At 44.0% G+C, this 18,639-nt stretch overlaps 1 protein-coding gene across 1 annotated transcript in view; it reads left to right on the forward strand.

The window, feature by feature from the left end:
- Positions 1–1,120: 1,120 nt before the first annotated feature.
- The window catches only part of usp40 (ubiquitin specific peptidase 40), a 173,041-nt gene continuing 155,522 nt past the window's right edge, over positions 1,121–18,639 (forward strand). Inside the window, exons 1-3 of the mRNA XM_055638361.1 lie at positions 1,121–1,440; positions 11,565–11,932; positions 16,246–16,313. Of these exons, the coding sequence (XP_055494336.1) occupies positions 11,728–11,932; positions 16,246–16,313 (273 nt within the window). The 5' untranslated portion in view covers positions 1,121–1,440; positions 11,565–11,727. The remainder of the gene's footprint in view (positions 1,441–11,564; positions 11,933–16,245; positions 16,314–18,639) is intronic.

Below are 18,639 nucleotides of genomic sequence, written 5' to 3' on the forward strand. Positions count from 1 at the left end.
TTGATTTCCAGCTAATCAATCACTGTCTATATTTGTTTTGCCTGTTTTTCTTTCCACGGTCCCCCGACTAGCACAGAAAATTTCAGCTCAAAAATCGGCCGTTTTCCATGTTTTTAACGGGTGGGAAAGTGCGTGTTTCCCAATTCACTTACATGTACCAAACTGAGAGATGTCCTCCAGTTAAAATTTTCGGTCACGTGAGGGGGGATCTACGCTCATTTGACCTTTGGTGAAATCACCCTAATAACTCAACATTTACAGCTATGTCACGTGCTTGGGTCTAGACTTGGGCTTTTTCTCTCTTCTTACTTTTCTTTTCTTCTTTGAAGATATTCCTTGAAACCAGCTTCCTTAATCAGACACTTGGTTAACTATCACGCCAGGCTCAGTGTCAAGTTGTGTTTAGCTATTATTCTGTGCAACATTTTAGAATATTTTGTTGGATTAATAGCAGTGCATAAATATAAGTTATTGTTGACATGGTACAGGAGGAACGTTTATATCAATTTTAGACAGGGCCTCCTCAATAAATAACTTCAACAAAACTGCATCCATTCTACACACCGCTGGCTTGTCAACATACTCTTCTCAGTCTACCTTTGTAGGATTGACTGAATCCACAGCCTTCTGACTTGCAAAAAGGCATCAGGTACAAAGTGTGCCAATAAATGTCTTATTTTTCCTCAGATGTTTCCTAATCCATCCAATATATCTGACATTAGTTTTTCTTTCAGATTACAAGCGTCCGCGGCATTTTTACTATTGAATTATGAGCAACTGGTAGAGGTTGAGCTGCCAACTGGCGTCGCCTGGTCACTCCAGTTTACCCCAAAGATTATAGAGCTCTGTTCTATAATCTTTGGTTTACCCTGCTTCGCATTTCACCAAAGATCATAGAGCGGTGATTACACAGAAAAGCTGGAGAAACTCAGCGGGTGCAGCAGCATCTATGGAGCGAAGGAAATAGGCAACGTTTCGGGCCGAAACCCTTCTTCAGACATAGAGCGGTGATCTTTGCATCTCACAACCTCTTTGCCCACAGAGCAGAAGCTTGCCGGTAATTGTAGTTCTCCCAGCTCATGCTCGCCAATGAAAAAAGTGCTGACACTACAACGCCCAGCATGCAGCGCTGCTGCGTTTGCGCAGTTACTTGGCATTTAGAGTAATGGCCGTTTATAAATGAGGTGAAGCGCTGTTCCCAGGGAGATGCTGCCACTCTCTGCCGGTCATTCAATCCCGAAGATTTCCTCACAGTGAATGATGATGATAATAATAATAGCGGCATCTCGGATTGTAGTGAGTACTCATGGGCTGCTGTTGGGCCTTCAAACATTGTTTTTCCTTCTGGAAGCTTCTCCCATCTGTGGATTTAAGTTACAGCTGGCGGAGTTCTCGGTGAAGTTGCTGCACTCTCACTTCCATTTGTTAATAGTAGGAATGGTAAGGCATTTTTACAGGACCAAAAATCCATAAAACGTCAAATTCAAGATTTTCATCAAAATACTTGGCAGGTCAGATTTGATGAAAGGTCACTGGCCTTTAAAGTTTGTTTTTTCTTCAGCAAAAATATTACTCTGATCTGCTATATATTTCCGTTATTTTCTATTTTTTATTTTAAATTTCCAGAACCTGCCGCTGCCGTATATATTGTATGGTTAAGGCTGAGCTCAAAATTGTGCAGTACCATAGTGCTGTGATTCATTGGGCTTGCTTTGATCAGACTGCTGGGTCAGAGACATTATGGTCTGGAATGATAGTAAAGAGCAAAACTTTGTTTCGATATTCATAATTTCATAAATGTTTTTGCCCATATACTAAATTTTGCCTTATTTTCCTTGCTGAATATTCATTACTGACTTCTCAAAAGTGAAAGTAGACAAAAATGCTGGAGAAACTCAGCGGGTGAGGCAGCATCAATGGAGGGAAGGAATAGGTGACGTTTTGAGTTGAGACTCCTCTTCAGACTGATGTGGAGGTGGGGGGACGGGAAGAAGAAAGGAAGAGGCGGAGGCAGAAGGCTGTGGGAAAGCTCGGAAGGGGAGGGGAAGGAGGTAGAAAGCAAGGACTACCTGAAATTGGAGATAAATGTTCATACTGCTGGTATCCCTACCTTTCAAAAGTGAAACCTTTGGTTTAAACCAGCATCTGCAATTTCTTCCTGCTCAAAAGTTATTGTCATCTTTTGTCACTTTCTTCAAAGCTAGGAATGATTTTATGGAAAAATTAAGATTAGTGCCTTGGAGTTTGGTGTTGATTGTAGTTGGAAAAATTCTGAGTGTTTATTAATGCATTTTGGCAGTGAGATGTACCATATAAACAAAGAACCGAAGGATGCACTGTGTGATCATCTCCTAAAGTGATCTTGCAGACAAAAGGGAGGATACAAAGTGCTGGAGTAACTCAATGGATCGGGTAGCATTTCTGGAGAACATGGATGTGAAGTTTTGGGTTGAGTCCCTTGCTCAGACTGATTGTGGGGGAGGGGGATGAAAACTGGAAGAGAGGAGGGGCAGGACAAAGCCTGGCGAGTGCTGGATGGATACAGGTGAGGAGTGTTTTTGACAGGCAGATGGTTTGGATAAAGGCCAGACATGTAAAGATAAAATGTAAAGACATCTGTGTGAGGTGATGAAAGTGGTGTGAATTGTGCAGTCAGAGGAGAGAAAATAGGTGGAACAGGAGGGGAAGAGATGAAATGGGTGCATGTCTAGGTGGGGCACATGGAAGGCAGCAGGAAGAAAAAGATTGCCCAAAATTAAACAATTAATTTTCATATCATTAGTTTGTAATCTACCCAAGTAGAATATGAGATGCTGTTCCTCCAGTTTGTGTGTGGCCTCACTTTGGCAATAGAGGGGGCCCAAGACAGTAAAGTCTCAATATGAATATGAAGGGGAGTAAAAATGATTAGCAACCGGGAGTTCCAGCACGTCTTGTTAGACCAAGTGCAAGTATTTGGCGAAAAGCTCGCTGAGTCTTCATTTGGTCTCGCCGATGTAAAGGAGTTCACATAGGGAAATATCGAATGCTGTAGATGAGGTAAAGGAATTGTATGTTGACCTCCGGCTCACCTGGAAGGACTGCTGGGGTCCCTGGGAGGATGTGAGGGGGGAGTTATAGGGACAAGTGTTATATCTCCTGTAACAATAGAGTAAAGTACCTGGGGAGGAGTGGTTTGGATGGGAAGGAATTAATGAACGGGTTGAATGAATAAGTTTCGCAAGGAGCGGGTTTTTGTGGAAGGTGAAAAGGGGTGGTGATGGGAAGATGTGACTGGTGGTGGGATCATGTTGAAGGTGACAAATGTCAGAGAATGATGCGATGGATGTGGAGCCTTGTGAAAGCTGAGGATCAGAGGGACTTATCTTTGTTCCGTCTGGGGCAGAGTGAAGAGGAGATGTGGGTGAGGGATCCAGCTATGACAGCAGGAGAGAAACCATGTTTACTAAAGAAAGAGGACATCTTGGATGTCCTAGAATGCAGATCCTAGATGCAGTGGAGAAATTGTGAATAGGGGATAGTGTCTTTGCAAGAGGCAGCTTGGAGGAGATGTAGTTCAGATAACCCTGTGATTTGTAATAGATGTCAGTTGATAGTATGTTCCCTGATATGGAGACCGATATATCAAGAAAGGGGAGAGAGGTGTCAAAGTTAGTCCAGGTGAATTTGAAGGCAGGGTGGAAGTTAATGATAAAGTTAATGAAATCAGCGAGATCTGCATGGGTGCTTGATGCAGTCATTGAGATCGCAGGGAAAGAGTTGAGGTGTGATGCCTATATGCTTGGAACACGGACTTTGATGTAACTAACAAAAAGACAGGCATAGCTAGGGCCCATGTGAGTGCCCACCTTTAACTTGGAGAAAGTGAAAGGAATCAAAAGAAAAGTTGTTGAGTGTGAGGACAGTTTTTGCCAATGGAGCAAAGTGTTAGTAGAATGAAACTAACTGGGACTCTTCAAGGATGAACCAGAGAGCTTTAAGACATTCCTCTTGGAGGATGGAGGTATGTAGGGACTGGACATCAATGGTAAACATTAGATGATGAGGGTCTAGAAATTGAAATTATTGTAGGGTGTGTGAGGTGTCTCGGATGTAGGCTTTGTCCTGCCCCTCCTTCCTGCCAACTTTCTCCCACCTACCACAGAAGGGTCCTGACCTGACTATGTTCTCCAAAGATGCGAGTTTACCCCCCCCCCCCCCCCCCCCCCCCCCCCCGAGGGAGGGGCGAGGGAGGGGCAGCTGGTTGGGGAAAGTAATTTGCCCTTGTGGCTTGAGGGATCAGGGGGTATGGAGAGAAGGCAGGTACGGGATACTGAGTTGGATGATCAGCCATGATCATACTGGATAGCGGTGCAGGCTCTAAGGGCCGAATAGCCTACTCCTGCACCTAATTTCTATGTTGCCTGACCCACTGGGTTATTCCAGCTTTGTCTTGTTTTGTAAACGAGCATCCACTGTTCCTTGTGTCTACTGTTGACATAACTTCATTCTGTAGACATTCATTCATTCATAAGAGAATAATAGTTTATTTTGATTTGTTTGATAAGGGTTGGAATACTATGCATGATGATATGAGTGAAAGATGACAAAAATTGTTGGTCAAATGCAATGTCGAACAAAATCAGGTGGTCATGTCAAAATTAGCATCAAATGTTTAAGCAAGTAAAACAGTCAGTATGGAGGAATTGGCGATAGAATATATGAGCAAGAAGGATGATGGCGACACACTTGGATGCGAAAGAGAACTCTTCCTTCTCACTATATGGCAACTATGATTTGATTTTGTGTTCCCTTATGACGAATGGGTGGAACAGTGGCACAACTCGTAATGCGAGAAACCCAGGTTTAATCCTGACCTTGGGTGCTAACTGCAGGAAGTTTGCATAATCTCCTTATTATTCGGAGGGTTTCCTCCCACATCTACAGGTTCTCACTTAACTTTTTTTCCCTGTTGCCAGCCGGGCAACCGTGGCAGCTCTTTAAGTTGCCAAATGACAGTTTAGGTGGTCATTTAAGATGGCTTGCATGACGAGTGTGATAATGTGCTTGGACGAAGTGCATAGTTACCAGTCGGGATTATGCTCAATGAAGCATTCACATCTTATTTCTGCTTCAAATAAAGTCGCAAACTAAACATATTCACCAATCAAGACATGATATATACCACAATGACATGCAGCAAAATTACAATACAGTATCTCATCTCTTTTTACACGTTGCAATGAATGTAATCTCTATTATCTCTTTCCACTTCTAAACAAAAATCTGATTGGATTATTCAGCGTATGATCAACCTCGGTGAGAACAAGCGCAGGCTTGGCGATCGCTTCGCACAACACCTCCACTCAGTTCGCAATAACCAACCTGATCTCCTGGTGGCTCAGCACTTCAACTCCACCTCCCATTCCGAATCCGACCTTTCTGTCCTGGGCCTCCTCCATGGCCAGAGTGAGGCCCACCGCAAATTGGAGGAACAGCATCTCATATTTTGCTTGGGTAGTTTACACTCCAGCGGTATGAACATTGGCTTCTCCAATTTCAGGTAGTCCTTGCTTTCTCCCTCCTTCCCCTCCCATTCCCAGCTCTCCCACAGCCTACTGTCTCCGCCTCTTCCTTTCATTTTCCTGCCCCCCCCACCCCTCCCGACATCAGTCTGAAAAATGGGTCTCGACCCGAAACGTCGCCTATCCCTTCGCTCCATAGATGCTGCCTCACCCACTGATTTTCTCCAGCTTTGTCTAACAACGGGATCCCACCACTGGCCACATCTTCCCATCTCCTCCCCTGTCGGCTTTCTGCAGAGACCGCTCCCTCCATAACTCCCTGGTCAATTCGCCCCTTCCCACCCAAACCACCCCCTCTCCTGGCACTTTCCCTTACAACTGCAGGAAATGCTACACTTGTCGCTTTACCTCCGCCCTTGACTCCATTCAAGGACCCACGCAGTCTTTCCAGGTCCAGCAGGGGTTCACCTGCACCTCCTCCAACCTCATCTATTGCATCCGCTGCTGTAGGTGTCAGCTGCCCAACATCGGTGAGACCAAGCGTAGGCTTGGCGATCGCTTCGCCCAACACCTCCGCTTGGTTCGCAATAACCAACCTGATTTCCCGGTGGCTCAGCACTTCAACTTCCCCTCCCATTCCGAATCCAACCTTTCTGTCCTTGGCCTCCTCCATGGCCAGAGTGAGGCCCACTGTAAATTGGAGGAGCAGCACCTCATATTTTGCTTGGGCAGTTTACACCCCAGCAGTATGAACATTGACCTACAATTTCAGGTAGTCCCTGCTTTCTCCTCTGCTTCCCAGGTCTCCCTCAGCCCACTGCCTCCGCCTCTTCCTTTCTTCTTCCCACCCGCCCTCCCTCGCACCCTCACATCAGTCTGAAGAAGGGTCTCGACCCAAAACGTCGCCGCTCCATAGATGCTGCCTCACCTGCTGAGTTTCTCCTGCATTTTTGTCTACCCATTCACACAAGTTCTGTTATCCCACTTTCCTCACCCACTCCCTGCACATTGGGGGCAATTTTACAGAGACAAGTTAACCTACAAAGCCAATCCATCTTTGGGATATGGGAGGAAACCCACATGCTTGCAGGGAGAATGTGCAAATTCAACACAGACAGTGCCAGAGAACAGGATCGAACGCAGATCTCTGGCGTGTGAGGCAGAAAGTCCATCAGCTGTTCCACTATATTTTATTTTCCAACACACAAAAAATTATATGTTGATAACTTTGGCTACTAAAAAACAAAGAAACTATCCATTTTCAGTCTTAAATCTCTAAGTGACGCTATATTCCCCTTTACAGCTACTGTGTGTTTCAATTCAGTTCAAGACTGGGGCAGTACATTGGCCATAAAGTTGCTGCCTAAAGTGCCAGAGACCCGGAATTGATCCTGACTATGGGTGCTGTCTGAATGGAGTTTTGTTTTCTCGTTTATAACATTGTTTACAGAGTACTATGTTTACATTTTCTGTTGTGTTGCTGCAAATAAGGATTTCATTGTTCTAACTGGTACGTGAGAGAATAAAACACTCTTGACTCTTGACTTGCGTCGCTGATGTGTGGGATAGAACTAGTGTATGGGTGATCGCTGGTCGGCATGGACTTGGTGAGCCAATGGGCCTGTTTCCATGCTGTATCTTGACTAATTAAACTAAAAACACTATAACCAGAGGAATTCTAAAGAAGGTTTTCTACCCGAAACGTCACCCAATTTCTTCTATCCAGCGATGCTGGCTGCTCCATGGAGTTCCTCCGCACAATTAAAGCATGGAATAGTCTTCACCCTACCATAGGTACCCAACCAGACACAACTAAATTTAAGGTAGCTCTTTTTTCCCAAGAAACATTTTTTTCTTAAGTCCAAGTCAAGAGTCAAGAGAGTTTTATTGTCATGTGTCCCAGATAGGGCAATGAAATTCATGCTTGCTGCAGCACAACAGAATATATAAACATAATACAGAACAGGAGATAAAAGTTCAGTGTGTCTATATACCATAGACCATATATATACATAATATATAAACAGATAATATGCAATAGGCTGTTATTTTTTAGAGTTTGGAGTTTGGTGGTGGTGGATCCACCAGTTTAAATTCCATTTGGAATATTTTTGAAGGACCAGGAAACCAAGAAGCAAGAGTTACTCCAGGGAGTTACTCCAGCTCCAGGGAGTGATTCTGCGTTGGTTTTCAGCGGTCGCGATGAGGCAGCGACCGGCCAGATCTCCCACAATGCAAAGGGAGGGAGAAAGTGGTCGACGCCGACCAGTTGCCGTGGCAGTGCGCATGTGTAGGGCTGCACATGCGCACAACCACGGCCGATGATGTGCTGGCCATGCGCATGTGCAGGGGGAGGATGTGCAGGCCGTGGCAGTGCGCATGCATAAGGCGGCCAGCCGTGCCGAGCGGAGAGCTGAGCCGAGAGCCGGACACGGATGGCGGGCGGAGACGGAGAGTGACAGAGAGAGAGAGAGAGAGATGGAGAGGGGACCCGCTCAGAATTAAACACTAGGTGTCCAGGGTGCTTGCTAAGCCGGGCAAAATGGCATGGCTTTTAGGTTGCCCTGCGGGACTGTAAGTTGCCATTGGCACCCGGGCAACCACTAATTTCGAGCCCTAAAAAAATAGTGACTTGGTAGGTTAATTATGCATTGGATTAATAGAGTCACACAATCCCAGGTGTGTTCGTTGAGTTCAGAAAGTCTTCCTTGGTGGGACCGCGGAGGAGAGAGTCAAATCCTTCGAGACTGTTCATATCCACGTACCCATCTCAATTTATTTTTGAAAACTTTAACATTATATTTGACTGCAGCTTCCTCTGGCAGCTTGCTCCACATCTGTGGTGAACATATGTGCCGCTCTATGTGAAGAAATTGCCCTTATGTCCTTTTTAAAATTTTCCCCTCTCACGTTAAGCCTATGCCCTCTAGTTCGAGCCTGGGTATCCTGGGCCTACCTTTGTGACTATTCACCTTATTTTATTCATGTCTTGGCTCATTCTTCAGCTTCCTTCACTTTAGGTCTGCCTACTTCTGTGGGATCTCCCAGTTAACATTTTAACTGCCCTTCCCATTTCTATACTGTCCTTTCTGTCTTGGGCCTTTTTCAATGCCAGAGTGAGGCCACTTACAAGCTGGAGGAACAGAACCTCATAACCTCACGTTCCCCTTGGGTAGACCCGAAGCATCACCTATTCCTTTTCTCCAGAGATGCCGTCTGACCCGCTGAGTTACTCCAGCTTTTTGTGTCTATCTTTGGTACAAATAATAATTTCTTCAGTTATCGGTAACTAACCTTCAAACCCCCCCCCCCCCCCCCCCTCCCCACCCCCAACCAACTGCCTCCTCTCTTCCATGTGCCCCATCTTGATTCACACCCATTTTTCCACTTCCTTCTCTCCCCACCGGAGATGCTACCTGGCATGCTGAGTATCTCCAGGACTGTGTCTACCTTTGGTACAAACCATCATCTGCCGTTCGTTGTTTAAATTTTGTGTAGTGTGGACAGTAAGAAGGCAGAAGGAAAGTTTATTGATTTAGGATGTTGCAAGAGTAGGAATGAAAACTTCAGCAAATGTATTAGTGGAAATGGGTAGTTTTGTAGAAGGGATTTTCTGCAAAATCTCCCCTGATTCTCTCTTTATCTGGTTTGCAACCTGGTTTTGTTGTTATAATGGTGTCCATTGTATCTATAAATAGCAACACAGGAAGTGTTTTGGACTTTAGTCAAGAAAAGCATAAACAGCAGTACACCAGGAACAGCAGTCGGTGCTGTTCCTGGTGTAATTTGTGTATTTCCGTCAGCTTCTATTGTTCTTACATTATGTCACGAATGTTGGAGATCGGTGTACAAGCTTATAATCCGAAAAGACTCAATGTAATTATTATTGGCCAGAACGACTTGTTCACCGAGTTCTGACAACTTCAGCTTTATTTTGTGATGACCAACTCATAATTTAGAAGTGAAATACTCATTCGGTATATCTTGGGATGTGCTCTGTATTTTGGAGCATGGAAAATGAATTAAATTCATAGGTATCCCCAATGAACTTCGCTGTACAATAGTGAAGGTTTGAGGTGTGCACCTTCATAATTTATTTGCTGTTTTCACAAATGCTGCCTGATCTGCTCAGTTTTTTCAGGATTTGGGTTTTGGATTTTTTTTAATTCTGTACTGCTGCCAACCTTCCCATTGGTGCAAATTTTTCAGTAACATCATCAGCTGGAAGGCTGATGTAATATTTCATTCTGAATTAAGTCATCTTAGAGGCCAGCAAACCTCTTGTAAGAGCATGATGCCCCAAAGAATTGTTGGATGCAAGCATTTCAGAAATATAGAACAGATGAAGTATGAAAAACCATTATCTCAAAATCTGAAATATTAACTGGAAATTTGTTATTTTTCTGACAAAAGAAAATATATTGGTTAACTCAGTGTGCCAAGAACATAACTATTTTGAGATGTACTACTTTAGTCTAAAGTAGCCATCTTATTTCAGTGGCAGGAGGTCTGTAAACAATCAGACACAAATTTAAGGTAATTATTATTTGGCAAAAGATACAGAAGCAACATGAGGAACATTTAGTTATATTACCAGTCGTTGTAATCGGAATTGTCTTTAGGATGGTAAAATGTTTCTTTACTTAAGGGAACTGTCTTCCATTAACTTTCTGTAGAAACAATGTTATGGGATATTCTGTGATTGGGTTAGGGAACTGTGTATGTATTGTAGGATCTTTATTTATTATTGGCTTGGCGGGGTTGCTCCCCCCGCCCCCCCCCCCCCCCATTGTATTTTGCGCCAAGGGTCCGATATAGTATAAAAGAGGGGAGAGCACGTGAGAGTGTCGATCTTCTGGGGCAGCACTGGGACTGTGCTGACCATCTGGAGGTGTCTATTCGCACGAGGTTGAAAGGCTTGGACGAGTAGAGACAAGGATCGGACCCGCTGCGTTGGTTAGGTATCGTATAGGGAGGTTGCACGGCAGTCGGGTCACGACCCATGATCCGTACTGTTGCTACGCTACACCAAATGGATTACACGCGATGTACTGCATGTAGGCACTTATCATTGTTTCCAGCGTAGCGGGCCCGTTAAAACCCGCTGAAATTGTCCATTTTTGCGCTGTAAATAATTATGGAAATCGGGATAAGCGTGTGAGACATTTAGCCTACTTCAGAATTCCAAAAGTGAGGAGAAATGACGGTAGATAAAAACGAGAGCTGAAAGGACAACAGCCAGAGTGCTTGGCCGTTTGCTCACTGCATTTCATCAACAGTAAGGCATTATTTGTGGGGTTTTTTTATTCCTTTGTCATCTAAAAAGTTTCAGAAGTGATAAATCTGGCTGTAATTTTTTTTAATCGCCCATGGTTCTCGTGGGTTTTTACATACAAAAATGAAAACGCATCTGAAGACAATTTTACAGCCAGATTTATCACTTCTGAGAATTTTTAGATACCAAAGGAATCAAGAAAAAACACAAATAATGCTTTACTTGATGAAATGCAGTGAGCAAATGTGATAATTCCCAATATTTTCAATGTTTACCAAGCACTTTAGCTGATGTAGTCCCTTCGGTTCTCGCTTCTCTATACCTTCATTTCTCTTCACGTTTGGAATTCTGAAGTTGGGTACATATCTCTCACACTTACCCCCACTCCCACAAATTTTTTCAGCGCTAAAATTCAACATTTTGGCGGTTTTTAACAGGTAGGAAAGTACGCGTTTCTAGCATTAATAACATATACCAGAAGTGACGGATGTCTTCCAGTTGGATTTAGCGGCTCTGTGCGTCGAGCCCTATGACCCAGTGACCTTTTGTGCAACCTCCCTATAGGTAGTGTGTTTGTGTTCGGAAAATAAAGTTAGTTGATCCAGTGTTTGACTCGGTGTTTTAATGAACCAGACTAACGGGGGTAAGAATAAGACCGGAATTACAGGGTTATGAGAAAGTCTGAGTGAGTCAATCCAATTGGATAACTCTACAAACTAACTGGTGTAGATAAAATAATTTTTGTTTCATTTTTAAGAAGTAATTATTTTTCTTTATTTTTCCAGGTGAGAGAGACTGCCTGAAATTCAAACCTACAGTTGCCAATAAATCCGAAATTCTAATGCTGCTGCGAATGAGATAACATTAAATTATTAAGCTGGAAATCCAGTTTTTATTTTTTTACCCAAAGCATCCATATGAGAGGTTGAGTGCCTCAAATCTTGCAGAATGTTTGGGGACATGTTTGAGGAAGAGGAAGACTCTAGCTTCATGTGCAATAACAAAGTGGAGAATGGGAGAAAATCAAGGAAAAAAAATACCGAGCCACCAGCGCGTAGAGCAGCCTGTAACCTCAGTGGAATCAAAAACCAGGGAGGCACCTGCTACCTCAACTCATTGCTTCAAACACTGCTTTATACGCCGGAATTCCGAGGTAAATTATTTAACGGTGGAATGCAATTCAAAAAGAAAGGGTTATATTTATTTAGTATGTGAAGTTGAAACAATTTTCTTCCTGTGTCACCATTTATTGTTGCCTTTGTGGTTTGCGAGAAAAATGAACAATGTTTTATTAAAATAAAAGAATATTTGCAATGCAGGTAGTTCTGCTATAATGTCTGCTTCCATACTGCAAATTGCAAATAATGTACACTCTTTCTATAATGGACCACACGAAAGATAGACGGTGTCCTTTATTGCAGATTGTCTGCTATAAGCGAATAAGGAGGGTTAATATGTACAGTATTAATGGAAAACAGCCAATAAACACACTACAAAATAAACAGTAAAGGACACAAAATGCACAATAGCTTGAAATGGCACACTGGCACCGCAGTAGACTTGCCACCTTACAGCGCCAGTGACCTGAGTGCGATCCTTACCTCAGGTGCTCCCTGTGGCAGAGCGGGTTTCCTCCCATGTTGCAGAGACGTGTAGGTTTATAGTTTTGTTGTCTTCTGTGGGTTATGCAGGTTATTTGGGTCGCTGGTGCTGCCGCTGCATCATGGCGCCAATAGGCCTTGGGTGCTCCCTGTGGGTGTGTGCTCAGTTTTCATTGATGTACAATTGCCAATTGTGTAATCAGCTGGTTTAGTTCTATCTTCTAGAACTGGCTCACTGATCTCCAGTTGCCATTCTATTATGAAGTTCATTTCTCTCAAAAAGCTTTATGGGGTCTGTCTATATAATTAAAAAAAAAAGATTTAGTCCGAACATGTGCTGTGAGGCTCCAATGAGCCGTATTCCTGTCAGGTACAAATAAGCCATCTTACTTGCTGCTATTGTTTCTTGATCTCTTGGCATCATTCTAAACTGGAAATGCCCTAAATTTACCTAACTTTTGGCTTGTTCTTGACAAATGATTAATGCCTCTGTCCCACTTAGGCGATTGTTTTGGCGACTACAGGCGACTAGGCAGTTTTCACATGGTTGGGGGTGCCATCTGTATGGTTGCGAGTAGTCTCCTCAAGTCGCCTAAAGAGTCGTAACGTTTTTCTGGTCGCCGCTGGATTTTGAAATGTTCAAAACTTTTAGGCAACTGTGGGCTTGACGTAGCTTGTCTTCTCCTGTCGTAGGTGCTGTCGTAGATTGTCGCCAGGATGACGCAGGTTGTTGCCAGGTGACGTTGGTTGTCGCCGGGTGCTGACTTTGGTGAATTTCATTGGCGACTACCTACGTCAACCGGCAACAGGTACCGGCGACTGAATTGTCGCCGACAGGATCGTTGCTTGACGTATCTTGTTGCGGGTGGACGTAGGTTGACTTCTGTTGTCGCCCATGTGGTCGTAGGTTGTCGTAGGTGTGGTCGTAGGTGGACGTCCTAAGTCGCGACGATTGGGTCGCCGGCTGTCGGTAGCTTGCTGTCGATTAGGTGGTAGATTGTCGTAAGGGGGGTCCAGTCGCTGCTTTTTCGGGGACTTTAGATCTTCGAACTCCGACCTGCGGCCTACACCATCTTGAATCCGCGGTCTCCGGTGGGGATGCACCGATTCAGGACTTACCTGGACTTACCTAGTCTGCACAACTGGATGCCCACAGCGTCGCCTGCGGAGGGTTGTGGTCCCGACCACGGGGGAAAATGGAGGAGGACTGACCACATTTTGTGCCTTCCACCACAGTGGTGGATGTTTGTGTTAAATATTTATTGTGTATTGTGTGTTCTTTTTTTATTGTACCGCTGCTGGCAAATTCATTTCACTGCACTTTATGTGCACGTGACGAATAAAACTGACTTGACTTGACTCAGAGCTGCGGTTGCTGAGCACAGTGACCCATGCCATCTTGTAGAAGCCTCAATATTCTGATGTACTTGTCGTGACAACCATACCTTGGTGGTATGCTCCAAAGAGCCAGGCGGTTTACCGAGTAAAAAGCCTTTGTCAGGTCTATGAAGGCCATGTACAAAGGCTGCCTTTGTTCATGGCATTTTTCCTGGAGTTGGCGTGCTGTGAACATCCTGTCTGCTGTACCTCTGTATGGGCGGAAGCCACACTGTGATTCTGGGAGTACCTCTGCAGACAGTGGTAGAAGTCTGTTTGCGAGGACATGAGCTAGGAAAAGCTTTGCCTGTTGTGGACAGGAGCGAGATGCCCCTGTAGTTACCACATTCAGCCTTATCCCCCTTCTTGAAAATGGTCACCATCAGAGCATCCCTGCATTCTGAGGGAAGTTATTTTTCCCAGACCTTGAGGAGTAGGGTGTGGATGTGGTACAGAAGCTCTGGTCCACCTTCCTTTAAGATCTCAGCTGGGATCCCATCTGGACCGGTGGCCTTGTTGTTCTTAAGGCTCTTGATGGCATCTTGAACCTCTGTCATAGTGGGAGGTTCTTCCGTGTCTTCTCTGATGGGACTCTGGGGATGCGGTGGGTAATGTCCGGTTCAGTTGTGCTGTCACGGTTGAGGAGTTCCTGGAAGTGCTCTTTCCATCGGGCGTTAATGAACTCATTGTCCTTCAGCAGTTCTTGTCTGTCTTTTGAGTGCAGGGGGTTAAGCCACGGTAGCTTGGACCATAGACGGCCTTAATAGCGCTGAAGTAGCCTCTGGTGTCACCAGTGTCTGCCAGTCTCTGGATTTCCAGAGCCTTATCTGTCCACCAAGAGTTCTTAAGCTTCGTCACCCGGCTCTGGATGTCCGCCTTGGCTCTGGAGTGAGCCGCTCTTTTAGCCTTGCAGGTTACATCATTTTGCCAGACACGAAAGGCTTTCCTTTTCTTGGAGATGAGCTGTTCTATCTCTATGCTGTCCTCGTCAAACCAGTCCTGGTGTTTTTTGGACTTGCACCCAAGGTTGTTTTTACAGGTATCAAGGATGGTGGATTTGAGCCGGCTCCAGTGCCCTTCAATATCTTCAAGATATTCCTGTTGGAGGCTTTCCCCAAGAAAACCCTGAAATCGCTGCTAGGTGGCAGTTTCCTCCAGGCTTTCAAGGTTCAGCCTTGGCCGGATCTGGTTTGTTTGAATCCTCCTCTTCCTCTTGAGTTTGACGGACATCATGGAGCCGATGAGGCGATGATCTGTCCAGCAGTCATCTGCATCGATCATGGCCCTTGTGATTTCACATCACGGCAGTCCCAGGCTCGTATAATGACATAGTCCATGAGATGCCACTGTTTGGAGCATGGGTGTCTCCAAGATGCCTTTAGTTTGTTTTTCTGGTGAAAGAGGTTGTTAGTGATGATGAGGTCGTGCTGAGCACATTTGCTGAGCTCCATTGGAGTTGATGTTTCTTTCTTATGGTACCCTTCCAGGGGTGTTGGTCCCGGCCGACCCTGGCGTTAAGTCTCCTAGGAGAATAATCTTATCCTCCCTGGGGATTTTAGATCTAAGAAATAAATTATTTATATCCATACCTTATAGGTCTTCCATAATTGAAATTGTTACTCTTTTGTTTATATCTGTTCATGTCCTTAATCCTTAATTTCTGCAAACTCTTCCAGCCTCTGAAATCATGGAAAGTTCTGAAATTCCCTAACCGTGGCATCTTGTGCATCACCATTCCTTTAATTAATTGATGTGCACATTCATGTCCCTGAAATTGCCTTTCTAAATTTCTTCCAGTTCTCTTATTGGACCATCCTTAAAGGGCCTGTCCCACTCATACTTCGCAGCATGGTCGCCTCAAGGTCGTTGGAGGTCTTCGTAACTCTCCTTCATGTTCGAGAGTGGTCTCAGCGTACTCAAGGCCTTAGCTAGGTCGCTGCGTTTTTTTCAATATGTTAAAAAATGTTCGCGAGTACAAAAAGGTTGCCATGGAAAAAATCGATACTTTTTTTAACTCGTAGGTTTAGTCGTAGTAGGTCATAGTAGGTCGGCATGTTAGTTATAGGTAATCGAGGGTAGTCAAAGGTAGTTGTAGATAGTCTTCATCATAGTCGAAGGGAGGTTGAAGGAGGTCGTCTTCACTCTCCACTATTCGGTGTCCAAATTTCCCGAAGTTAGTCGTAGCAAGTCGTAGATAGTCGAAGCTGGTCTTCAACATAGTCAAAGGAGGTCTTCCACATAGTCGAAGGAGGTCATCAACACGTCATTTTTTCAAACTCTTCTAAACTCGCCAATTAGGTCGCCCAAGTGTGACAGGCCCTTAAAGCACTCGCCTTTTGTCAAGCTTTGGATAGCCCTTCCTAATGCTAGTTTTTACACCCTTTGTGCAAGCTGTTGTGAGATGCCATGGGACACTTCTCAATGTCATTGAGTTTATATAAATGTACTTGCTCCTGAAATTGATGCAATATTTCTTTCTTTGACTTAGAATCACTATTCGCCCTAGGACCCGAGGAACTGGGAGATTTATCAGACAAAGATAAGCCAGAATCTAAGGTCAGAATGTTTTTTTTTTTCTGATGTTAATGTCTTATCTCAACCTGTTTTTGTAAACAGATTTTGAAGAACATCAACTCTGCACAAAGTGCTAATTTTTAATCCTCGAAAGTGGTCCTCTTTAAAGGCTATATGTATGGCATTTGATGCTTTAGAATTTTTTTATTTTTCTTGTGATGTGATGTACATTGCGTTATTACCTCTGGCGCTGTAAGGCAGCAGCTTGACTGCTGCGCCACTGTGCCGCCCAAAAGATGAGACTTTCTATTCTAGGACATCTGAGATGTCCCCCTTTAGTAAACATTGTTTCCCTCCTTTTGACATAGTGATCCCTCATCAGCGTCTCCTCTGTGTCCCATAGTTATAGTCTTGCTCCCCCTTCCCCTGAAGGAACAAGGATGGAATTCCCCTGGTCCTCGCCTTTCACACCACCAGCCAAGGTATCATGCTCCAACATTTCCAGCACCTCCAACGTGATCAAATCACTAGTCACACCTTTCCATCTCCACCCCTTTCTGCTTTCTGCAAAGACCGCTCCCTCTGCAACTCCTTGCTTTGCTTATCCCTTCCCACCGAAACCATCCCTTGTCCAGATACTTTCCCTTGCAACCACAGGAGATATAACACCTATCAATATACCTCATCCCTCACCACTAATCATGGACCGCAGCAGGTGAGACTGAGGTTCACATGCATCTCCTCTAACTTTATCTACTGCATCCAGTGTTTCTGATGTAGCCTCTTGTACATCGGTGTGACCAGGCGTAGTCTCGGTGACTGCTGCGCTGAACACTTGCACTGGGTCCTCCATGGCCCACTGGATCTCCCATGGCTAAACATCTTAACTCCCTGTCCCATTCCAACATTGACATTTCTATCCTGGACCTCCTCCATTGCCAAAGTGAGGGCACTCGCAAACTTGAGGAATAGTAGCAATGTTACAAAATTTTGAGATTTTATAAATCAAGTCTGTAATTTATCCCATCAGATAAAGCATAAAAAGAAGTTTAATTTGACACCTAATTCACTTTCATATCTTCAGTATTAAAAAGTTATGGCCATTTTCATACTCAGAAATTAGCATCTTGTTTCCTATTGCTTTTCCATTGACTTAACACAAAAGCTGTGATCGAGGACAGTCAAATGGCCATAACTTTCTTAAAAATTAAGAGAACTGAAAGAAATGTTCAGTTATTATAGATTGAAGCATTCTGAAACAAATATGAAACAATCTTACTTAAATGACTTGAAATTAAAGCATATAATTAGTTAGTTACCTAATTGTAGCTAATTACAAAATTCAAATACTAGATCTAAACATCTATCAATTTCTTAAGAATAGATTAACATTTTTAAATAGCCTAAGTGTCCAAATAACATTCACACAAGAATTCACAATATAACATAATTTTTAAAAATTTTAAATCTCATTGTCATGGATTTATAAGCCAAATGGAAGGAATTTAATGTTTAATACCTGTAAATTAATGGTCATTTAAATCATCTTGCGAGTGGGTTTTTCTGGAACGCGATCTTTGGAACGTTGCGGTTTGCGGTGATTTAGACACCCATATCGGCATGAAAAATACTGCCGGTTCGTATGGGGACTAAATCACCGTTTCGCAACTTAAAAAGTGAATTAAAGGCATCTTAAGGACCAATTTTATACATAAAATAGACGGCTTTCGTTTACCTGTCCCCTACCTGAAATCAGTCCTTGTTGTTGGCGTTGACGGCTTTAGAAGCTGATTTTAAAATGACTCCAGCGCTGTACTAGTCGGACGATTTAAAAAAATATATAAATACACAGAACGGCCGTCGGAATGATTCTTCAGCAAAAGCTTGCACTCCAACCAAATATAATCCAGGACAAGATAAGAAAAAAATGCGTTTTAAACCCTGCCCCCCCCCCCCCCCCCCCCCCCCCCCCCCCCCCCCCCCCCCCCCCCCCCCCCCCCAGGCGCCAAAATCGTGCACACAGCCAGTGGCAGAATTGCAGCGCCGCTGAAGGTAAGTATTGTAACATACCTAGGAATAGCAGCTCATATTCTGCTTGGGTATGATCTTTGGTTCATAACGGTATGAACGGTAACGGTAATCTAACGGTATGAACATTGAATTCTCCAATTTTAGGTAACCTCTAACAACCCCCTAAGAGAGATGGTACAATAAACAAAGCTGAGAAACATGAAGGTTTACATGTTATAATGAATGGGAAGAGGTAATGTAAACTAGAGGACTAATTTAACAATGTGTACAAGAACATAAAAATCTGTTGTTGGAAGTTTGTTGAAAGCGGTAGGGCAGGTTGGTAAAGTGGTTACAA

The sequence above is a fragment of the Leucoraja erinacea genome, chromosome 7, assembly GCF_028641065.1.
Source record: "Leucoraja erinacea ecotype New England chromosome 7, Leri_hhj_1, whole genome shotgun sequence".
Lineage (NCBI taxonomy): Eukaryota > Metazoa > Chordata > Chondrichthyes > Rajiformes > Rajidae > Leucoraja > Leucoraja erinaceus.